The sequence below is a fragment of the Arachis hypogaea genome, chromosome 11 (assembly GCF_003086295.3).
Source record: "Arachis hypogaea cultivar Tifrunner chromosome 11, arahy.Tifrunner.gnm2.J5K5, whole genome shotgun sequence".
Lineage (NCBI taxonomy): Eukaryota > Viridiplantae > Streptophyta > Magnoliopsida > Fabales > Fabaceae > Arachis > Arachis hypogaea.
The window spans coordinates 101,818,212-101,842,988 of NC_092046.1; the positions used below are offsets into that span (position 1 = coordinate 101,818,212).

Below are 24,777 nucleotides of genomic sequence, written 5' to 3' on the forward strand. Positions count from 1 at the left end.
AAAATATCTATTCATATCTATCCATATTCTTTTATAAAATCCTAATTTCTAACCCTAATTCCCAAATCAAACTCAGAAACCCTAATTTCCCAAATTGAGAAAACCTAACCCTAATTTTTCCCCTTTCCCCAGCCTTTGAAACGCAGCCCATACCCCGCTTTCATCACCTTCAACGTAAACAGCAAACACACAAAATAGGGGGAGGACTTCTGAGAGAGCTGAGGGAAAGAGAGGAAGCGAGGATTGTTCACCGTCACTGCCACCGTCCCGGAACACGCCGCTGACGCCGTTGCAGAGAGAAGCGGACGAAGTACCATCGTGCTCCTTGCCGCTGCTGTCGAACAGACCCGTTCGAGAAGAGAGAGTGCCGCGAGCCAGGGACGACGCGAGGAAGAAGAGGAGTCGTTGCACCCAGCCGCTGTGTAGCTCGCCATCACCGGCGTCTCACCGCCATCGCTATGGAGACCGAACGTCGTCGATCTTCCTGCTGTAACCTTGGAGTCCGCCCCGTCATTGAGGAAGACAAAGATGAGGGAGGAGCTGTGAACGTGCCGTGGTGGTTGCCGTCGCCACTGCCTAGGTTCCTGTGGTCCAAGTCGCCATTGATGGAGAAGACGCCACTGAGGAGCAGAGCCTCTATTTCGCGCCAGTCACGACGGAGCTACTACGGATGTTGCTATCTTGCTGCCACTGAAGGTCCATCGCCGCCAATCCATGCTGCTGCTGAAGATGGTAAGCCAAGCTGTCGTCTTTGTTGCTGGAGAAGACCACCGGAGTTGCCGTTCTGGCTCTGGTCTATTACTTTATTTGATTCTGTTCCATTTACACACTTCCTTTGTCACTGCCATCCTTGTTAACGATTTAACTTTTTAGTACATTCCTTGTCGTGAATTTTCCAGAGTTGTGTTTGCTCTTGCTTCCTATTCGATTCAAATCGTTTGTCCTGTTGCAACCATCGTCGCTGCCTTAAGAAAATGAGACTGCTATTATTCCGGTTAATGCTCCTGCTGCTGCCGTTTCCTCGTTCTGTTATTATTGTCTAATTGAGGTAAGGCATTCTGGCTCTTGCTTCAATTTGAGTTAGCATGGAGTTTACAGAATTTTTACTATTATCCTATTTAAATTCACTGTTTCTGATTGCTGCCGTGACCACCTCACGATGCTGCTGGTTCTGTTTGAAAATGGCTGCTACTTCTGGAATCCCAAATCGGAGAGGAGAGGAAGCGTTTAACTTTGTCATTGTTGCTGCCATAGAAATAGATGCTGGAAACTGCTATGGAGCAGCTGCATTTAGTGATTTTTGCGAGTTTCGACTTTGAGGTAGGAGATTTAACATTTTTAATTTAGAATGCCTACAAAGTTATTGGATAAGTGCAAATGGTTAACAAAGGTTAAGAATTTCTTAATTAACATGAATGACTTGAAATGCATGTGGAATTAGTTGGTTGTTGTGATTATTCTGAGCTGTGATTGAATTTAGATGCTGTTGTGAAATTTGGAATAATTTTGATGATGTTTTAGTGCTTCAATTGCATTATTGAATTCAGGTTAAGGCTGCGAATGTCTTTGGGCTTTGTTGTGAGTGTTTGAAGTTGTAATTGATATTGTTTTCTCTGATGTGGATGGAATTGAGTTGAATTATAACTGTAGTTGGTTATTGATTTGATGATTGTGCATACTGAATGTTGTAAGGAATAGAATAAATGGTGTTACTTTTGTTGCTGAGCTTGCTGGTGTGAATTGATGAGTTATTGTGTGTTTGAATGATGATGAGTGTATATGGAAAATTATGCTTAGCATAGTGTAGAAAAGAAAAGGTTTGATGATGCTTAAGTACTTGACATCGTGTGAATTATTGATTCTGGGTTCTTGGGCTGTGTTGGCAATGAAGACAATTTTGAATAATTGGAAAGAGGTTAAACGTGTGATTTTGGAAGGGTTATAAGTTCAAATGTGGTTTTTGATAAGTAAGGTTGTTGAAAATGCTTAAGGCAGAATTTCTACATACATGACAGTAGAAAGAATCAATTTCTAGGAGCATCTCAGGTCATATACATGAATGAAACTATTTTTTCATGAAACTTTACTGTGTTTTGAGCATCTCATAAAAAATTCAGAATTTATTGATGAGTATTTTGGGAGAAATGAATTTTTGAAGATTGATGGTTTCTGCAGAAAATTCTGTTTCTTTACTGCAGAAGCACCAACTTCCAACTCACTTAACTTTCAATTCTGGTAAGTATTTGAGCTGAAACCAACGGCATTTTCAAGCTTTCTGTGTCCACAATCTTCATTTTAAATTTCATGTCAATATCCTTTTTAACCAAGTAGATATGTTGAAAAGAGTATGGATAACTCACTGGATTTTGGAAACCGAATTCTAAAAGGCCTGGCTGTGTTTCTTACTTCATAACTTTTTCATATGACATGGTATTAATCTGGAATTTGATTCAATAAAAAGCTAAAAGAGTCTTGTTTGAGGTCGTGAATTTTGAAAGGCGTTGGGTGAAAACTGGATTTTTAAGAAATTTATCAAACTTACTACTTGCTGCTGTTTTTCTGCATTTTCTTAGGAAACAATAACAGAATTATAAGAGAGATGGTACAAGTTTTTATTGTGACCAAATTACTTCAACACCAAGTTTCTTGGAATACTAGTTATTGAGTTTAATTTTGAAAGAATCCTATGATAAGTGAAAGTTAGTTACGAATTGATGAGGTGAAAGTTGAATTGATGGATTATGTGGGAATTGTGGGTTATGACCGAACTGTTGACTATTGTAAATTGTGAATTTTCTGACTGATTTGAGAACCTCTTATTTGGTAGTTGTTGAGGAAAGGGGGAGACTTGTTGAGAATGAGGGAACCCGTAAGGGTGGCTAAGTCCGAGTTTTAGGGGAGGTGCTGCCGAAATTTTATAAAATTTGAGGTTTATTTGAGAAGTTATTTTAGAAGATTTGGATTTGAAAAATGATTATTTAAGTTTTATTTGGTTACTTCTAATGAGAGGCTATGTTTTGAAAGGTGTTTAATGAAATTAAAATAAATGATTTTCTTGAGTCTTTTGATAGAGGACTAAACTGAAAAATAGTTTTAAAGTTGGCTTGACTCAAGGTTGCTAAAGCAGAGATTATGAACTGAATTGATGATTGAGATTTTTGCGAATGAATACTTGAGAAAGTTAAGAAAGGTTTAAGAAAATATGTTAAGGTTTCAAAGGGAAAAGAGAATGGAGAACTGATATATGGATTGTTGAGTTTTAGAAAGGAAAATGAAAAGTGATAAAATACGGGAAAATCCCACGAACTGTTAGTTGTTTAACTACGGGAAAAATCCATGAATTGATAATTGGTTAAAATCGGGAAGTACCCACGAATTGAATGATCATTGATCTCGGGGAAACCTATAGATTGTTATTTATTTTATATGCGGGAAAAACCCACGGACTGATAATCACTGATTACTGGAATAACCCATGAATTGTTGTATGTTGATCTCGGGTATAACCCACGAACTGAAGATCGCTATGTTATTGTGTATTGATCTCGGGTATAACCCATGAACTGAAGATCTCTGTTTTGTTTGTAAATTGATCTCGGGGACGCCCACGAACTGAGGATCACTGTTTCCCCTTGTGCGTATATAATGGGGTCGGGCTTCGCGCCGACTGCCGGTAGTCACGAAGGAGTGGTATTCTTACCACCGACACATATGCACTAAGGACACAAAGGGAAGCCATATCTGGGACTTGTTCCTAGGTAATGTCGGGCTGCAGGGTGTAAACCGACACGTGAGCTCATGGCCTGCTTAGGACAGACATGCATCATATTGGTTGTGCATTTGCATTTGATTGTGTTTGCTTATATTACTTCTCTGTGATTGTGTTGTTTGTTTTATTGTGATTTGTTTATGTGTTTAATTGAGTTTCTTACTTGTGCTAGTAGTCTGTGAATGTATAGAGATAATTGATAACTATTTGTTGTGACTGAGAATCAATTATGTGGCTGAAAGATATTTAATATGTCAAATTTTGTGATTGAGATCTGTTTTGGGTTTAGGAATCTAAAGAAAGTAACTATTTATCTAAAGTAAGATTAAAAAGTATTTCAAAGGGTTTGACGAAGAGGGTTTATTAAGCAAAGTTAATTATTTGCATGTCAATCATTACTTTTACGGCATTCCCATTCCCTACTGAGAACGTGTGGTTTGTTCTCACCCCAAATTTTCCACCCTTTCAGTGATACAGGTTCGAAGATTCAGTTTGAAGCTGCGGGCGATTCTAGAATTTATTTATGAGTTAATTTGCTTTCATAGAGTTCCCTCGCCCTTATTGCTTAAGATTTTTATTTTATACAGAGGGATAGGATTTGTATCTAAGTTTTATTTTAAATCTTTTGTATGACAGAAATTATTATTAGTAATTATGTGATTATTATTACTTGGTGATGTTTGCTATATGATTTTAATAAACAAAAACAAAAATTTCTGGTATTTTTACTAAAATTGAATTGCGATATCGAACTAAAGGCTTAATAGTAAATAGTTAATAAGGAAAACAGGTCAGTAACGCCTTACTTTTGGTACGATCATGACGTATTGGAAGTTGGGTCGTTACAATATGGTATCAGAGCAGTTCGTTCCTGTTAGAACCTTGGAATGGACTGACTATGCGTCATTGCATACTCTGAGTGTCTGTCATGCTTTGTGACTTGTTCTGGTAACAAGAGTTTGTGTTTTATTTGCATGACTGTCTGATGATTAACGCTGTTAGGTTACCATTTCATACTTCATGGTATTAGGTCTGGCCAACTTAATACTAATGATTTATGTATATGGGAATACTAATGGGTTATCATAGACGAAATAGAAGAATAGGTAATGCGATTCACGGGGTTTGGGAGCGTTAGAAGTTAGGAAGTTAGTTTCGATTCAACGTATAATCTGTATTCGTGCCACATGAACTCATGCCATCCTTTTCTTCGTTTCTTTCATTGGAATTCTCTAGTTTGAATTTCCTCCTTAGAATGTGATTTGATTGTTTCCCAACCATACCTTGTCATTCTTGTATAACTTTGCTTGCCTATGAATCTGACTCTTTGAGTATTCATCCTTGATAATGCCTATGTTTCTGTTCATATATTCTGTTTTCTTTTATTTAAGTTTGAACTTATTTTATTCTAGCAATTTTCGAGGGCGAAAATTTTTCTAAGGTGGGTAGAATGTAACAACCCTAGTTTTTGAAAATCAAATAATTAGTAATTTTTGATTTATTTTATTTGTTGATAACTTTATTTTAAGAAAATTATTTTACTAAAGGTAATTAAATACATTTTCATGATAATTGAAGTTTAAATTAATTAGAATTTTTATATAATCTTTATTAGATATTTGGTATAATTGAAATTATAATTTTGATAATTGAAAAATAAGAAGAATTGTATAATTTAATTTAAATAAATTCTATTTTGGATGAATTATGTTATTAACTTGAACTCCTAGAAATTATTTTATTAGAAATGATTAGATTGATATTTATAAATACTTTAAGTTTAAGTCAATTAATATTTATGTACAATTTTTATTATAATTAATTATTTTATAAATTGAAATTAAAATTTCAGAGATAGAAAAATAATAGAGATTTGTATGATTTAATCTAGAAAATTGATATTTGAATTTAAATTGTACTTTACAAAATATAATTAACTTGTTCATTTTATAATTTAAATTAGAAATAATTGATTGAACTTAGCAATATGTTGATAAATAATATTCCTAAATATTTTTAATAGAGTATATTTGATTCTAAAATTACTCTACTATTCAATTTTATCAAAATATCTATTCATATCTATCCATATTCTTTTATAAAATCCTAATTTCTAACCCTAATTCCCAAATCAAACTCAGAAACCCTAATTTCCCAAATTGAGAAAACCTAACCTTAATTTTTCCCCTTTCCCCAGCCTTTGAAACGCAGCCCACACCCCCCTTTCATCACCTTCAACGTAAACAGCACACACACAAAAAAGGGGAGGACTTCTGAGAGAGCTGAGGGAAAGAGAGGAAGCGAGGATTGTTCACCGTCACTGCCGCCGTCCTGGAACACGCCGCCGACGCCGTTGCAGATAGAAGCGGACGAAGTACCATCGTGCTCCTTGCCGCTGCTGTCGAACAGACCCGTTCGAGAGGAGAGTGTGCCGTGAGCCAGGGACGACGCGAGGAAGAAGAGGAGTCGTCGCACCCAGCCGCTGTGTAGCTCGCCATCACCGGCGTCTCACCGCCATCGCTATGGAGACCGAACGTTGTCGATCTTCCTGCCGCAACCTTGGAGCACGCCCCGTCATTGAGGAAGACAGAGATGAGGGAGGAGCTGTGAACGCGCCGTGGTGGTTGCCGTCGCCACTGCCTAGGTTCCTGTGGTCCAAGTCGCCATTGATGGAGAAGACGCCACTGAGGAGCAGAGCCTCTATTTCGCGCCAGTCACGACGGAGCTACTACGGATGTTGCTATCTTGCTGCCACTGAAGGTCCATCGTCGCCAATCCATGCCGCTGTTGAACATGGTAAGCCAAACTATCGTCTTTGTTGCTGGAGAAGACCACCGGAGTTGCTGTTCTGGCTCTGGTCTATTACTTTATTTGATTCTGTTCCATTTACACACTTCCTTTGTCACTGCCATCCTTGTTAACTATTTAACTTTTTAGTACATTCCTTGTCCTGAATTTTCCTGAGTTGTGTTTGCTCTTGCTTCCTATTCGATTCAAATCCTTTGTCCTGTTGCAACCATCGTCGCTGCCTTAAGAAAATGAGACTACTATTATTCCGGTTAATGCTCCTCCTGCCGCCGTTTCCTCGTTCTGTTATTATTGTCTAATTGAGGTAAGGCATTCTGGCTCTTGCTTCAATTTGAGTTAGCATGGAGTTTACAGAATTTTTACTATTATCCTATTTGAATTCACCGTTTCTGATTGCTGCCGTGACCACCTCACGATGCTGCTGGTTCTGTTTGAAAATGGCTGCTACTTCTGGAATCCCAAATCGGAGAGGAGAGGAGGCGTTTAACTTTGTCATTGTTGCTGCCATGGAAATAGATGCTGGAAACTGCTAATGGAGCAGCTGCGTTTAGTGATTTTTGCAAGTTTCAACTTTGAGGTAGGAGATTTAACGTTTTTAATTTAGAATGCCTACAAAGTTATTGGATAATTGCAAATGGTTAACAAAGGTTAAGAATTTCTTAATTAACATGAATGACTTGAAATGCAGGTGGAATTAGTTGGTTGTTGTGATTATTCTGAGCTGTGATTGAATTTAGATGCTGTTGTGAGATTTGGAATAAGTTTGATGATGTTTTAGTGCTTCAATTGGATTATTGAATTTAGGTTAAGGCTGCGAATGTCTTTGGGCTTTGTTGTGAGTGTTTGAAGTTGTAATTGATATTGTTTTCTCTGATGTGGATGGAATTGAGTTGAATTATAACTGTAGTTGGTGATTGATTTGATGATTGTGCGTACTGAATATTGTAAGGGATAGAATAAATGGTGTTACTTTTGTTGCTGAGCTTGCTGGTGTGAATTGATGAGTTATTGTGTGTTTGAATGATGATGAGTGTATATGGAAAATTATGCTTGGCATAGTGTAGAAAAGAAAAGGTTTGATGATGCTTAAGTACTTGACATCGTGTGAATTATTGATTCTGGGTTCTTGGGCTGTATTGGCAATGAAGACAATTTTGAATAACTGGAAAGAGGTTAAACGTGTGATTTTGGAAGGGTTATAAGTTCAAATGTGGTTTTTGATAAGTAAGGTTGTTGAAAATGCTTAAGGCAGAATTTCTGCATACATGACAGTAGAAAGAATCAATTTCTGGGAGCATCCCAGGTCATATACTTGAATGAAACTATTTTTGGATGAAACTTTACTGTGTTTTGAGCATCTCATAAAAAATTCAGAATTTATTGATGAGTATTTTGGGAGAAATGAATTTTTGAAGATTGATGGTTTCTGCAGAAAATTCTGTTTCTTTACTGCAGAAGCACCAACTTCCAACTCACTTAACTTTCAATTCTGGTAAGTATTTGAGCTGAAACTAACGGCATTTTCAAGCTTCCTGTGTCCACAATCTTCATTTTAAATTTCATGTCAATATCCTATTTAACCAAGTAGATATGTTGAAAAGAGTATGGATAACTCACTGGATTTTGGAAACCGAATTCTAAAAGGCCTGGCTGTGTTTCTCACTTCATAACTTTTTCATATGACATGGTATTAATCTGGAATTTGATTCAATAAAAAGCTAAAAGAGTCTTGTTTGAGGTCATGAATTTTGAAAGGCATTGAGTGAAAACTGGATTTTTAATAAATTTATCAAACTTACTACTTGCTGCTGTTTTTCTGCATTTTCTTAGGAAACAATAACAGAATTATAAGAGAGATGGTACAAGTTTTTATTGTGACCAAATTACCTCAACACCAAGTTTCTTGGAATACTAGTTATTGAGTTTAATTTTGAAAGAATCCTATGATAAGTGAAACTTAGTTACGAATTGATGAGGTGAAAGTTGAATTGATGGGTTATGTGGGAATTGTGGGTTATGACCGAACTGTTGGCTATTGTAAATTGTGAATTTTCTAACTGATTTGAGAACCTCTTATTTGGTAGTTGTTGAGGAAAGGGGGAGACTTGTTGAGAAAGAGGGAACCCGTAAGGGTGGCTAAGTCCGAGTTTTAGGGGAGGTGCTGCCGAAATTTTATAAAATTTGAGGTTTATTTGAGAAGTTATTTTAGAAGATTTGGATTTGAAAAATGATTATTTAAGTTTTATTTGATTACTTCTAATGAGAGGCTATGTTTTGAAACGTGTTTAATGAAATTAAAATAAATGATTTTTTTGAGTCTTTTGATAGAGGACTAAACTGAAAAATAGTTTTAAAGTTGGCTTGACTCAAGGTTGCTAAAGCAGAGATTATGAACTGAATTGATGATTGAGATTTTTGCCAACGAATGCTTGAGAAAGTTAAGAAAGGTTTAAGAAAATATGTTAAGGTTTCAAAGGGAAAAGAGAATGGGGAACTGATATATGGATTGTTGAGTTTTAGAAAGGAAAATGAAAAGTGATAAAATACGGGAAATCCCCACGAACTGTTAGTTGTTTAACTACGGGAAAAATCCATGAATTGATAATTGGTTAAAATCGGGATGTACCCACGAACTGAATGATCATTGATCTCGGGGAAACCTATAAATTGTTATTTATTTTATATGCGGGAAAAACCCACGGACTGATAATCACTGATTACGGGAATAACCCATGAATTGTTGTATGTTGATCTCGGGTATAACCCACGAACTGAAGATCGCTATGTTATTGTGTATCGATCTCGGGTATAACCCACGAACTGAAGATCTCTGTTTTGTTTGTAAATTGATCTCGGGGACGACCACGAACTGAGGATCACTGTTTCCCCTTGTGCGTATATAATGGGGTCGGGCTTCGCGCCGACTGCCGGTAGTCACGAAGGAGTGGTATTCTTACCACCGACACATATGCACTAAGGACACAAAGGGAAGCCATATCTGGGACTTGATCGTAGGTTATGTCGGGCTGCAAGGTGTAAACTGACACGTGAGCTCATGGCCTGCTTAGGACAGACATGCATCATATTGGTTGTGCATTTGTATTTGATTGTGTTTTCTTATATTACTTCTTTGTGATTGTGTTCTTTGTTTTATTGTGATTTGTTTATGTGTTTAATTGAGTTTCTTGTGCTAGTAGTCTGTGAATGTATAGAGATGATTGATAACTGTTTGTTGTGACTGAGAATCAATTATGTGGCTGAAAGATATTTAATATGTCAAATTTTGTGATTGAGATCTGTTTTGGGTTTAGGAATCTAAAGAAAGTAACTATTTATCTAAAATAAGATTAAAAAGTATTTCAAAGGGTTTGACGAAGAGGGTTTATTAAGCAAAGTTAATTATTTGCATGTCAATCATTACTTTTACGGCATTCCCATTCCCTACTGAGAACGTGTGGTTTGTTCTCACCCCAAATTTTCCACCCTTTCAGTGATACAGGTTCGAAGATTCAGTTTGAAGCTGCGGGCGATTCTAGAATTTATTTATGAGTTAATTTGCTTTCATAGAGTTCCCTCGCCCTTATTGCTTAAGATTTTTATTTTATACAGAGGGATAGGATTTGTATCTAAGTTTTATTTTAAATCTTTTGTATGACAGAAATTATTATTAGTAATTATGTGATTATTATTACTTGGTGATGTTTGCTATATGATTTTAATAAACAAAAACAAAAATTTCTGGTATTTTTACTAAAATTGAATTGCGATATCGAACTAAAGGCTTAATAGTAAATAGTTAATAAGGAAAACAGGTCAGTAACGCCTTACTTTTGGTACGATCATGACGTATTGGAAGTTGGGTCGTTACAATATGGTATCAGAGCAGTTCGTTCCTGTTAGAACCTTGGAATGGACTGACTATGCGTCATTGCATACTCTGAGTGTCTGTCATGCTTTGTGACTTGTTCTGGTAACAAGAGTTTGTGTTTTATTTGCATGACTGTCTGATGATTAACGCTGTTAGGTTACCATTTCATACTTCATGGTATTAGGTCTGGCCAACTTAATACTAATGATTTATGTATATGGGAATACTAATGGGTTATCATAGACGAAATAGAAGAATAGGTAATGCGATTCACGGGGTTTGGGAGCGTTAGAAGTTAGGAAGTTAGTTTCGATTCAACGTATAATCTGTATTCGTGCCACATGAACTCATGCCATCCTTTTCTTCGTTTCTTTCATTGGAATTCTCTAGTTTGAATTTCCTCCTTAGAATGTGATTTGATTGTTTCCCAACCATACCTTGTCATTCTTGTATAACTTTGCTTGCCTATGAATCTGACTCTTTGAGTATTCATCCTTGATAATGCCTATGTTTCTGTTCATATATTCTGTTTTCTTTTATTTAAGTTTGAACTTATTTTATTCTAGCAATTTTCGAGGACGAAAATTTTTCTAAGGTGGGTAGAATGTAACAACCCTAGTTTTTGAAAATCAAATAATTAGTAATTTGTGATTTATTTTATTTGTTGATAACTTTATTTTAAGAAAATTATTTTACTAAAGGTAATTAAATACATTTTCATGATAATTGAAGTTTAAATTAATTAGAATTTTTATATAATCTTTATTAGATATTTGGTATAATTGAAATTATAATTTTGATAATTGAAAAATAAGAAGAATTGTATAATTTAATTTAAATAAATTCTATTTTGGATGAATTATGTTATTAACTTGAACTCCTAGAAATTATTTTATTAGAAATGATTAGATTGATATTTATAAATACTTTAAGTTTAAGTCAATTAATATTTATGTACAATTTTTATTATAATTAATTATTTTATAAATTGAAATTAAAGTTTCAGAGATAGAAAAATAATAGAGATTTGTATGATTTAATCTAGAAAATTGATATTTGAATTTAAATTGTACTTTACAAAATATAATTAACTTGTTCATTTTATAATTTAAATTAGAAATAATTGATTGAACTTAGCAATATGTTGATAAATAATGTTCCTAAATATTTTTAATAGAGTATATTTGATTCTAAAATTACTCTACTATTCAATTTTATCAAAATATCTATTCATATCTATCCATATTCTTTTATAAAATCCTAATTTCTAACCCTAATTCCCAAATCAAACTCAGAAACCCTAATTTCCCAAATTGAGAAAACCTAACCTTAATTTTTCCCCTTTCCCCAGCCTTTGAAACGCAGCCCACACCCCCCTTTCATCACCTTCAACGTAAACAGCACACACACAAAAAAGGGGAGGACTTCTGAGAGAGCTGAGGGAAAGAGAGGAAGCGAGGATTGTTCACCGTCACTGCCGCCGTCCTGGAACACGCCGCCGACGCCGTTGCAGAGAGAAGCGGACGAAGTACCATCGTGCTCCTTGCCGCTGCTGTCGAACAGACCCGTTCGAGAGGAGAGTGTGCCGTGAGCCAGGGACGACGCGAGGAAGAAGAGGAGTCGTCGCACCCAGCCGCTGTGTAGCTCGCCATCACCGGCGTCTCACCGCCATCGCTATGGAGACCGAACGTTGTCGATCTTCCTGCCGCAACCTTGGAGCACGCCCCGTCATTGAGGAAGACAGAGATGAGGGAGGAGCTGTGAACGCGCCGTGGTGGTTGCCGTCGCCACTGCCTAGGTTCCTGTGGTCCAAGTCGCCATTGATGGAGAAGACGCCACTGAGGAGCAGAGCCTCTATTTCGCGCCAGTCACGACGGAGCTACTACGGATGTTGCTATCTTGCTGCCACTGAAGGTCCATCGTCGCCAATCCATGCCGCTGTTGAAGATGGTAAGCCAAACTATCGTCTTTGTTGTTGGAGAAGACCACCGGAGTTGCTGTTCTGGCTCTGGTCTATTACTTTATTTGATTCTGTTCCATTTACACACTTCCTTTGTCACTGCCATCCTTGTTAACTATTTAACTTTTTAGTACATTCCTTGTCCTGAATTTTCCTGAGTTGTGTTTGCTCTTGCTTCCTATTCGATTCAAATCCTTTGTCCTGTTGCAACCATCGTCGCTGCCTTAAGAAAATGAGACTACTATTATTCCGGTTAATGCTCCTCCTGCCGCCGTTTCCTCGTTCTGTTATTATTGTCTAATTGAGGTAAGGCATTCTGGCTCTTGCTTCAATTTGAGTTAGCATGGAGTTTACAGAATTTTTACTATTATCCTATTTGAATTCACCGTTTCTGATTGCTGCCGTGACCACCTCACGATGCTGCTGGTTCTGTTTGAAAATGGCTGCTACTTCTGGAATCCCAAATCGGAGAGGAGAGGAGGCGTTTAACTTTGTCATTGTTGCTGCCATGGAAATAGATGCTGGAAACTGCTAATGGAGCAGCTGCGTTTAGTGATTTTTGCAAGTTTCAACTTTGAGGTAGGAGATTTAACGTTTTTAATTTAGAATGCCTACAAAGTTATTGGATAAGTGCAAATGGTTAACAAAGGTTAAGAATTTCTTAATTAACATGAATGACTTGAAATGCAGGTGGAATTAGTTGGTTGTTGTGATTATTCTGAGCTGTGATTGAATTTAGATGCTGTTGTGAGATTTGGAATAAGTTTGATGATGTTTTAGTGCTTCAATTGGATTATTTAATTTAGGTTAAGGCTGCGAATGTCTTTGGGCTTTGTTGTGAGTGTTTGAAGTTGTAATTGATATTGTTTTCTCTGATGTGGATGGAATTGAGTTGAATTATAACTGTAGTTGGTGATTGATTTGATGATTGTGCGTACTGAATATTGTAAGGGATAGAATAAATGGTGTTACTTTTGTTGCTGAGCTTGCTGGTGTGAATTGATGAGTTATTGTGTGTTTGAATGATGATGAGTGTATATGGAAAATTATGCTTGGCATAGTGTAGAAAAGAAAGGGTTTGATGATGCTTAAGTACTTGACATCGTGTGAATTATTGATTCTGGGTTCTTGGGCTGTATTGGCAATGAAGACAATTTTGAATAACTGGAAAGAGGTTAAACGTGTGATTTTGGAAGGGTTATAAGTTCAAATGTGGTTTTTGATAAGTAAGGTTGTTGAAAATGCTTAAGGCAGAATTTCTGCATACATGACAGTAGAAAGAATCAATTTCTGGGAGCATCCCAGGTCATATACTTGAATGAAACTATTTTTGGATGAAACTTTACTGTGTTTTGAGCATCTCATAAAAAATTCAGAATTTATTGATGAGTATTTTGGGAGAAATGAATTTTTGAAGATTGATGGTTTCTGCAGAAAATTCTGTTTCTTTACTGCAGAAGCACCAACTTCCAACTCACTTAACTTTCAATTCTGGTAAGTATTTGAGCTGAAACTAACGGCATTTTCAAGCTTCCTGTGTCCACAATCTTCATTTTAAATTTCATGTCAATATCCTATTTAACCAAGTAGATATGTTGAAAAGAGTATGGATAACTCACTGGATTTTGGAAACCGAATTCTAAAAGGCCTGGCTGTGTTTCTCACTTCATAACTTTTTCATATGACATGGTATTAATCTGGAATTTGATTCAATAAAAAGCTAAAAGAGTCTTGTTTGAGGTCATGAATTTTGAAAGGCATTGAGTGAAAACTGGATTTTTAATAAATTTATCAAACTTACTACTTGCTGCTGTTTTTCTGCATTTTCTTAGGAAACAATAACAGAATTATAAGAGAGATGGTACAAGTTTTTATTGTGACCAAATTACCTCAACACCAAGTTTCTTGGAATACTAGTTATTGAGTTTAATTTTGAAAGAATCCTATGATAAGTGAAACTTAGTTACGAATTGATGAGGTGAAAGTTGAATTGATGGGTTATGTGGGAATTGTGGGTTATGACCGAACTGTTGGCTATTGTAAATTGTGAATTTTCTAACTGATTTGAGAACCTCTTATTTGGTAGTTGTTGAGGAAAGGGGGAGACTTGTTGAGAAAGAGGGAACCCGTAAGGGTGGCTAAGTCCGAGTTTTAGGGGAGGTGCTGCCGAAATTTTATAAAATTTGAGGTTTATTTGAGAAGTTATTTTAGAAGATTTGGATTTGAAAAATGATTATTTAAGTTTTATTTGATTACTTCTAATGAGAGGCTATGTTTTGAAACGTGTTTAATGAAATTAAAATAAATGATTTTTTTGAGTCTTTTGATAGAGGACTAAACTGAAAAATAGTTTTAAAGTTGGCTTGACTCAAGGTTGCTAAAGCAGAGATTATGAACTGAATTGATGATTGAGATTTTTGCCAACGAATGCTTGAGAAAGTTAAGAAAGGTTTAAGAAAATATGTTAAGGTTTCAAAGGGAAAAGAGAATGGGGAACTGATATATGGATTGTTGAGTTTTAGAAAGGAAAATGAAAAGTGATAAAATACGGAAAATCCCCACGAACTGTTAGTTGTTTAACTACGGGAAAAATCCATGAATTGATAATTGGTTAAAATCGGGATGTACCCACGAACTGAATGATCATTGATCTCGGGGAAACCTATAAATTGTTATTTATTTTATATGCGGGAAAAACCCACGGACTGATAATCACTGATTACGGGAATAACCCATGAATTGTTGTATGTTGATCTCGGGTATAACCCACGAACTGAAGATCGCTATGTTATTGTGTATCGATCTCGGGTATAACCCACGAACTGAAGATCTCTGTTTTGTTTGTAAATTGATCTCGGGGACGACCACGAACTGAGGATCACTGTTTCCCCTTGTGCGTATATAATGGGGTCGGGCTTCGCGCCGACTGCCGGTAGTCACGAAGGAGTGGTATTCTTACCACCGACACATATGCATTAAGGACACAAAGGGAAGCCATATCTGGGACTTGATCGTAGGTTATGTCGGGCTGCAAGGTGTAAACTGACACGTGAGCTCATGGCCTGCTTAGGGCAGACATGCATCATATTGGTTGTGCATTTGTATTTGATTGTGTTTTCTTATATTACTTCTTTGTGATTGTGTTCTTTGTTTTATTGTGATTTGTTTATGTGTTTAATTGAGTTTCTTACTTGTGCTAGTAGTCTGTGAATGTATAGAGATGATTGATAACTGTTTGTTGTGACTGAGAATCAATTATGTGGCTGAAAGATATTTAATATGTCAAATTTTGTGATTGAGATCTGTTTTGGGTTTAGGAATCTAAAGAAAGTAACTATTTATCTAAAATAAGATTAAAAAGTATTTCAAAGGGTTTGACGAAGAGGGTTTATTAAGCAAAGTTAATTATTTGCATGTCAATCATTACTTTTACGGCATTCCCATTCCCTACTGAGAACGTGTGGTTTGTTCTCACCCCAAATTTTCCACCCTTTCAGTGATACAGGTTCGAAGATTCAGTTTGAAGCTGCGGGCGATTCTAGAATTTATTTATGAGTTAATTTGCTTTCATAGAGTTCCCTCGCCCTTATTGCTTAAGATTTTTATTTTATACAGAGGGATAGGATTTGTATCTAAGTTTTATTTTAAATCTTTTGTATGACAGAAATTATTATTAGTAATTATGTGATTATTATTACTTGGTGATGTTTGCTATATGATTTTAATAAACAAAAACAAAAATTTCTGGTATTTTTACTAAAATTGAATTGCGATATCGAACTAAAGGCTTAATAGTAAATAGTTAATAAGGAAAACAGGTCAGTAACGCCTTACTTTTGGTACGATCATGACGTATTGGAAGTTGGGTCGTTACAATATGGTATCAGAGCAGTTCGTTCCTGTTAGAACCTTGGAATGGACTGACTATGCGTCATTGCATACTCTGAGTGTCTGTCATGCTTTGTGACTTGTTCTGGTAACAAGAGTTTGTGTTTTATTTGCATGACTGTCTGATGATTAACGCTGTTAGGTTACCATTTCATACTTCATGGTATTAGGTCTGGCCAACTTAATACTAATGATTTATGTATATGGGAATACTAATGGGTTATCATAGACGAAATAGAAGAATAGGTAATGCGATTCACGGGGTTTGGGAGCGTTAGAAGTTAGGAAGTTAGTTTCGATTCAACGTATAATCTGTATTCGTGCCACATGAACTCATGCCATCCTTTTCTTCGTTTCTTTCATTGGAATTCTCTAGTTTGAATTTCCTCCTTAGAATGTGATTTGATTGTTTCCCAACCATACCTTGTCATTCTTGTATAACTTTGCTTGCCTATGAATCTGACTCTTTGAGTATTCATCCTTGATAATGCCTATGTTTCTGTTCATATATTCTGTTTTCTTTTATTTAAGTTTGAACTTATTTTATTCTAGCAATTTTCGAGGACGAAAATTTTTCTAAGGTGGGTAGAATGTAACAACCCTAGTTTTTGAAAATCAAATAATTAGTAATTTGTGATTTATTTTATTTGTTGATAACTTTATTTTAAGAAAATTATTTTACTAAAGGTAATTAAATACATTTTCATGATAATTGAAGTTTAAATTAATTAGAATTTTTATATAATCTTTATTAGATATTTGGTATAATTGAAATTATAATTTTGATAATTGAAAAATAAGAAGAATTGTATAATTTAATTTAAATAAATTCTATTTTGGATGAATTATGTTATTAACTTGAACTCCTAGAAATTATTTTATTAGAAATGATTAGATTGATATTTATAAATACTTTAAGTTTAAGTCAATTAATATTTATGTACAATTTTTATTATAATTAATTATTTTATAAATTGAAATTAAAGTTTCAGAGATAGAAAAATAATAGAGATTTGTATGATTTAATCTAGAAAATTGATATTTGAATTTAAATTGTACTTTACAAAATATAATTAACTTGTTCATTTTATAATTTAAATTAGAAATAATTGATTGAACTTAGCAATATGTTGATAAATAATGTTCCTAAATATTTTTAATAGAGTATATTTGATTCTAAAATTACTCTACTATTCAATTTTATCAAAATATCTATTCATATCTATCCATATTCTTTTATAAAATCCTAATTTCTAACCCTAATTCCCAAATCAAACTCAGAAACCCTAATTTCCCAAATTGAGAAAACCTAACCTTAATTTTTCCCCTTTCCCCAGCCTTTGAAACGCAGCCCACACCCCCCTTTCATCACCTTCAACGTAAACAGCACACACACAAAAAAGGGGAGGACTTCTGAGAGAGCTGAGGGAAAGAGAGGAAGCGAGGATTGTTCACCGTCACTGCCGCCGTCCTGGAACACGCCGCCGACGCCGTTGCAGAGAGAAGCGGACGAAGTACCATCGTGCTCCTTGCCGCTGCTGTCGAACAGACCCGTTCGAGAGGAGAGTGTGCCGTGAGCCAGGGACGACGCGAGGAAGAAGAGGAGTCGTCGCACCCAGCCGCTGTGTAGCTCGCCATCACCGGCGTCTCACCGCCATCGCTATGGAGACCGAACGTTGTCGATCTTCCTGCCGCAACCTTGGAGCACGCCCCGTCATTGAGGAAGACAGAGATGAGGGAGGAGCTGTGAACGCGCCGTGGTGGTTGCCGTCGCCACTGCCTAGGTTCCTGTGGTCCAAGTCGCCATTGATGGAGAAGACGCCACTGAGGAGCAGAGCCTCTATTTCGCGCCAGTCACGACGGAGCTACTACGGATGTTGCTATCTTGCTGCCACTGAAGGTCCATCAGTCGCCAATCCATGCCGCTGTTGAAGATGGTAAGCCAAACTATCGTCTTTGTTGCTGGAGAAGACCACCGGAGTTGCTGTTCTGGCTCTGGTCTATTACTTTATTTGATTCTGTTCCATTTACACACTTCCTTTGTCACTGCCATCCTTGTTAACTATTTAACTTTTTAGTACATTCCTTGTCCTGAATTTTCCTGAGTTGTGTTTGCTCTTGCTTCCTATTCGATTCAAATCCTTTGTCCTGTTGCAACCATCGTCGCTGCCTTAAGAAAATGAGACTACTATTATTCCGGTTAATGCTCCTGCTGCCGCCATTTCCTCGTTCTGTTATTATTGTCTAATTGAGGTAAGGCATTCTGGCTCTTGCTTCAATTTGAGTTAGCATGCAGTTTACAGAATTTTTACTATTATCCTATTTGAATTCACTGTTTCTGATTGCTGCCGTGACCACCTCACGATGCTGCTGGTTCTGTTTGAAAATGGCTGCTACTTCTGGAATCCCAAATCGGAGAGGAGAGGAGGCGTTTAACTTTGTCATTGTTGCTGCCATGGAAATAGATGCTGGAAACTGCTAATGGAGCAGCTGCGTTTAGTGATTTTTGCAAGTTTCAACTTTGAGGTAGGAGATTTAACGTTTTTAATTTAGAATGCCTACAAAGTTATTGGATAAGTGCAAATGGTTAACAAAGGTTAAGAATTTCTTAATTAACATGAATGACTTGAAATGCAGGTGGAATTAGTTGGTTGTTGTGATTATTCTGAGCTGTGATTGAATTTAGATGCTGTTGTGAGATTTGGAATAAGTTTGATGATGTTTTAGTGCTTCAATTGGATTATTGAATTCAGGTTAAGGCTGCGAATGTCTTTGGGCTTTGTTGTGAGTGTTTGAAGTTGTAATTGATATTGTTTTCTCTGATGTGGATGGAATTGAGTTGAATTATAACTGTAGTTGGTGATTGATTTGATGATTGTGCGTACTGAATATTGTAAGGGATAGAATAAATGGTGTTACTTTTGTTGCTGAGCTTGCTGGTGTGAATTGATGAGTTATTGTGTGTTTGAATGATGATGAGTGTATATGGAAAATTATGCTTGGCATAGTGTAGAAAAGAAAAGGTTTGATGATGCTTAAGTACTTGACATCGTGTGAATTATTGATTCTGGGTTCTTGGGCTGTGTTGGCAATGAAGACAATTTTGAATAACTGGAAAGAGGTTAAACGTGTGATTTTGGAAGGGTTATAAGTTCAAATGTGGTTTTTGATAAGTAAGGTTGTTGAAAATGCTTAAGGCAGAATTTCTGCATACATGACAGTAGAAAGAATCAATTTCTGGGAGCATCCCAGGTCATATACTTGAATGAAACTATTTTTGGATGAAACTTTACTGTGTTTTGAGCATCTCATAAAAAATTCAGAATTTATTGATGAGTATTTTGGGAGAAATGAATTTTTGAAGATTGATGGTTTCTGCAGAAAATTCTGTTTCTTTACTGCAGAAGCACCAACTTCCAACTCACTTAACTTTCAATTCTGGTAAGTATTTGAGCTGAAACTAACGGCATTTTCAAGCTTCCTGTGTCCACAATCTTCATTTTAAATTTCATGTCAATATCCTATTTAACCAAGTAGATATGTTGAAAAGAGTATGGATAACTCACTGGATTTTGGAAACCGAATTCTAAAAGGCCTGGCTGTGTTTCTCACTTCATAACTTTTTCATATGACATGGTATTAATCTGGAATTTGATTCAATAAAAAGCTAAAAGAGTCTTGTTTGAGGTCGTGAATTTTGAAAGGCATTGAGTGAAAACTGGATTTTTAATAAATTTATCAAACTTACTACTTGCTGCTGTTTTTCTGCATTTTCTTAGGAAACAATAACAGAATTATAAGAGAGATGGTACAAGTTTTTATTGTGACCAAATTACCTCAACACCAAGTTTCTTGGAATACTAGTTATTGAGTTTAATTTTGAAAAAATCCTATGATAAGTGAAAGTTAGTTACGAATTGATGAGGTGAAAGTTGAATTGATGGTTTATGTGGGAATTGTGGGTTATGACCGAACTGTTGGCTATTGTAAATTGTGAATTTTCTAATTGATTTGAGAACCTCTTATTTGGTAGTTGTTGAGGAAAGGGGGAGACTTGTTGAGAAAGAGGGAACCCGTAAGGGTGGCTAAGTCCGAGTTTTAGGGGAGGTGCTGCCGAAATTTTATAAAATTTGAGGTTTATTTGAGAAGTTATTTTAGAAGATTTGGATTTGAAAAATGATTATTTAAGTTTTATTTGATTACTTCTAATGAGAGGCTATGTTTTGAAACATGTTTAATGAAATTAAAATAAATGATTTTTTTGAGTCTTTTGATAGAGGACTAAACTGAAAAATAGTTTTAAAGTTGGCTTGACTCAAGGTTGCTAAAGCAGAGATTATGAACTGAATTGATGATTGAGATTTTTGCCAACGAATGCTTGAGAAAGTTAAGAAAGGTTTAAGAAAATATGTTAAGGTTTCAAAGGGAAAAGAGAATGGGGAACTGATATATGGATTGTTGAGTTTTAGAAAGGAAAATGAAAAGTGATAAAATACGGGAAATCCCCACGAACTGTTAGTTGTTTAACTACGGGAAAAATCCATGAATTGATAATTGGTTAAAATCGGGATGTACCCACGAACTGAATGATCATTGATCTCGGGGAAACCTATAAATTGTTATTTATTTTATATGCGGGAAAAACCCACGGACTGATAATCACTGATTACGGGAATAACCCATGAATTGTTGTATGTTGATCTCGGGTATAACCCACGAACTGAAGATCGCTATGTTATTGTGTATCGATCTCGGGTATAACCCACGAACTGAAGATCTCTGTTTTGTTTGTGAATTGATCTCGGGGACGCCCACGAACTGAGGATCACTGTTTCCCCTTGTGCGTATATAATGGGGTCGGGCTTCGCGCCGACTGCCGGTAGTCACGAAGGAGTGGTATTCTTACCACCGACACATGCACTAAGGACACAAAGGGAAGCCATATCTGGGACTTGATCGTAGGTAATGTCGGGCTGCAGGGTGTAAACTGACACGTGAGCTCATGGCCTGCTTAGGACAGACATGCATCATATTGGTTGTGCATTTGTAGTTGATTGTGTTTTCTTATATTACTTCTTTGTGATTGTGTTCTTTGTTTTATTGTGATTTATTTGTGTTTAATTGAGTTTCTTACTTGTGCTAGTAGTCTGTGAATGTATAGAGATGATTGATAACTGTTTGTTGTGACTGAGAATCAATTATGTGGCTGAAAGATATTTAATATGTCAAATTTTGTGATTGAGATCTGTTTTGGGTTTAGGAATCTAAAGAAAGTAACTATTTATCTAAAATAAGATTAAAAAGTATTTCAAAGGGTTTGACGAAGAGGGTTTATTAAGCAAAGTTAATTATTTTCATGTCAGTCATTACTTTTACGGCATTCCCATTCCCTACTGAGAACGTGTGGTTTGTTTTCACTCCAAATTTTCCACCCTTTCAGTGATACAGGTTCGAAGATTCAGTTTGAAGCTGCGGGCGATTCTAGAATTTATTTATGAGTTAATTTGCTTTCATAGAGTTCCCTCGCCCTTATTGCTTAAGATTTTTATTTTATACAGAGGGATAGGATTTGTATCTAAGTTTTATTTTAAATCTTTTGTATGACAGAAATTATTATTAGTAATTATGTGATTATTATTACTTGGTGATGTTTGCTATATGATTTTAATAAAAAAAACAAAAATTTCTGGTATTTTTACTAAAATTGAATCGCGATATCGAACTAAAGGCTTAATAGCAAATAGTTAATGAGGAAAACAAGTCAGTAATTCCTTACTTTTGGTACGATCATGATGTATTAGAAGTTGGGTCGTTACAGGAATCACAAACATTGGTGGAGATTCCTGGATGAGTTCAAGCATAAGCCACCATAACAGGAAGCTCATCAAATGTCCAACTTAAGGACTTTAAATAAAAGTGCTAGGTGGGAGACAACCCACCATGGTATGATCGTTCCTTTTTCAATTTTATTTCGTTTTGTTTGTTTTTATTTTATTTTATTTTCATTGAACCTGGAATTATTTATTGCATCTACATTAGCATTGCATTCTGCATACTGCATATATAAAAAAAAAAGCACGCACACGACGCGGCAGCGTCGCTGACGCGTCCGCGTCAACAGTGCATTGGGAAGAAAAGAAATCGAACAGAAAGTCACGCGAGAGCGTGGCTACAGGCGTGCCTTTGGCACAATTTGACCCACGCGACCGCGTCGTTGACGCGTCTGCGTCATATGGGAAACATGCCTCCCACGCGATCGCGTCACCCACGCGACCGCGTGGCCCTGTAAATCGACGTAAAAAGGGTGTAAGGCAGTAAGTTGGGCTGGAATGGGGCTGGAACGGTGCTAGAAGCACAAGCCTTACCATGCGAACGCATGCCCCACGCGTCCGCGTCATTTTCAACATATGGCCATCCACGCGATCGCATCAACCATGCGACCGCGTCACTCAATAATTTGGCAAAAGGACATTTAAACAGAGAGTTGCGCGACCGCGAGGCTGCCCTCGTGCCAATCGCATAAATCAGGTCACGCGATCGCGTGATCCACGCGTCTGCGTCACCTGACCTTATCGCGCACCACACGACCGCGTTACTCACGCGTCCGTGTCGCATGCGGCGCACAGAATATCCAGATCAGCCAAAAATATCTTATCTTTTCTTCCCCAAATCCTAATTTCTTTCTCCTTTCTTACTTTATTTCTCTTCATCTTTTTAACTTCTCATTCCTTTTCACCTTCATTCTATTTTACTTAATTTATTTGCATATTTCATTCATTGCATCTCAATTTTGTGCATATTTTTATTTTCTTTTCTAAATTAATTATGTTTCCTTTGGTGTTAAAATTTTCTTATTTAACTGTTGCATCTTCTCTTGAATTATTTTAGGTGCTTAGTGACTTGTTTTATTCTGATTGAGTAATATTATTTAAATCAATGCCAATCTTTTATATCTGTATTACTTTTGCATTGACATGAATTTATATTATCTCTCCTTCCCCACTCTCTCCCCAATTGTTGCAAATTTTTGCACTCTTGATTTGCCATGTACTTCTATTCTTTCCTCACTTGCAAGTTGTAGCTACCATGTAATTGAGACCCTCATTTTTGGCATTTAACCAACCCATGTTTATTTGTTTTTTTTATCTTTGTTTTGGGTTACGTTTCTTCCTTTTTTCTTTCAGGATGGCCACTAGGAAGAGAACCGGAAGACGTTTACATGGGAGAGACAAACAAGTTCCTACGCACATTCCTTGATGAGAAAAGCGTCAGTTGAAGCAACCCGTCCACTCGCACATCTTAGCATGCACCGAGGACGGAGCAATGTTTAAGTGTGGGGAGTTGATAAACCACTATTTCATGGTTTATCTTGTGCTCAATTGAGTGGTTTTTATCAACTCTTTACCCATTTATTCATACTAATCGCATGCTTTATGTCTTCCTTCCTGATTTTGTGCTATGATTGAAAACATGCTTCTTTGGCCTTTATATTGCTAATATTAATCCTCTCTTATCACCATTAGATGCCTTGATATGTGTGTTAAGTGATTTCAGAGATTACAGGGCAGGAATGACTCAGAGGATAGAAAGGAAGCATGCAAAAGTGGAAGGAATACAAGAAGTTGGAGAAACTACTAAGCTATCCAGCGTGACCTCTTTGCACTCAAACAGCTATAACTTTAGCTACAGAGGTCCAAATGACACGGTTCTAGTTGCGTTGGAAAGCTAACGTCCGGGGCTTCGATTTGATATATAATTTGCCATAGCTGCCCCATTGTTAGGCGATGCGAACGTGTGAATGACGCGCCCGCGTCGCATCTGCGAACTTCAATCCACGCCACCGAGTGGACGACGCCTCCGCGTCACTTGCCTGCGACCTGAACGTAGCAGAAATCACAGGGGGCGATTTCTGGGCTGCTTTTGACCCAGTTTTCAGGCCAGAACACACAGATTAGAGGCTATAAAGTGGGGGAATGCATCCATTCATAATCATGCACTCATAATTCACTTTTCATAGTTTTAGATGTAGTTTTTAGAGAGAGAGATTCTCTCCTCTCTCTTAGGATTAGGATTAGCATTAGGATTTAGGATTTCATCTTCTACAATCACAGGTTCAATGTTTCTTTTATTTATTTTTCTAATTTAATTTATGAATATCCATGTTAGATTTAATTTCTTTTGTGAATGCAATTCGAGGTATTTTCAGATTTAATTTTGCTTTGCTTTATTTATATGAATGCTTTTAATTTAATTTAGATATTTTTCCTTTTGGCTTTGGTTAAATAATTGGTGACTCTTGAGTTATCAAACTCATTGTTGATTGAAAATTGGAATTCTTCAAGAATTAATTTGAATTCCAATAACTCTGACTTTTCCCAAGGAAAGACTAGGACTTGAGGAATAAAAATTAATTCATCCACTTAACTTACCTTCATAATTAGAGGTTAACAAAGTGGGAGAAAAATCCAATTCTCATTACAATTG

General features: G+C 36.4%; 1 protein-coding gene and 1 long non-coding RNA gene across 15 annotated transcripts; both read left to right on the plus strand.

Annotated features, from left to right (window-relative positions):
• The first annotated feature begins 63 nt into the window (after positions 1–63).
• Positions 64–24,505, plus strand: LOC112722323 (uncharacterized). Of its 14 annotated transcripts, none has more exons than XM_072207053.1 (7): positions 157–732; positions 900–1,048; positions 1,214–1,320; positions 5,967–6,565; positions 6,805–7,154; positions 11,797–12,395; positions 23,478–24,505. In XM_072207053.1, exons 6-7 carry the CDS (start codon positions 12,122–12,124, stop codon positions 23,567–23,569), a joined length of 366 nt encoding a protein of 121 aa, XP_072063154.1. In that variant the 5' UTR covers positions 157–732; positions 900–1,048; positions 1,214–1,320; positions 5,967–6,565; positions 6,805–7,154; positions 11,797–12,121; the 3' UTR covers positions 23,570–24,505. The 14 variants fall into 14 exon arrangements, with proteins under 14 accessions (XP_072063158.1, XP_072063161.1, XP_072063155.1 ...); XM_072207059.1 differs by lacking the exons at positions 11,797–12,395; positions 23,478–24,505 and adding an exon at positions 10,069–10,268 and having other exon boundaries at positions 6,805–6,881; positions 7,047–7,154; XM_072207057.1 differs by lacking the exons at positions 11,797–12,395; positions 23,478–24,505 and adding an exon at positions 10,069–10,268 and having other exon boundaries at positions 64–732; positions 900–1,320; positions 6,805–6,881; positions 7,047–7,154.
• On the plus strand, positions 18,670–21,933 carry LOC140176375 (uncharacterized). The gene is made up of 2 exons (XR_011867650.1): positions 18,670–18,819; positions 21,734–21,933. It is a non-coding gene; the product is annotated as an uncharacterized lncRNA (long non-coding RNA).
• Positions 24,506–24,777: the final 272 nt, after the last annotated feature.

Excerpts from the sequence above, each read along its gene's own strand:
- LOC112722323 (XM_072207053.1), top strand. The coding sequence starts at position 12,122 with ATGGAGACCGAACGTTGTCGATCTTCCTGCCGCAACCTTGGAGCACGC. Across the intron at positions 12,396-23,477 it reads CCATGCCGCTGTTGAAGATG|GATGGCCACTAGGAAGAGAA; the intron begins GTAAGCCAAACT and ends TTTTTCTTTCAG.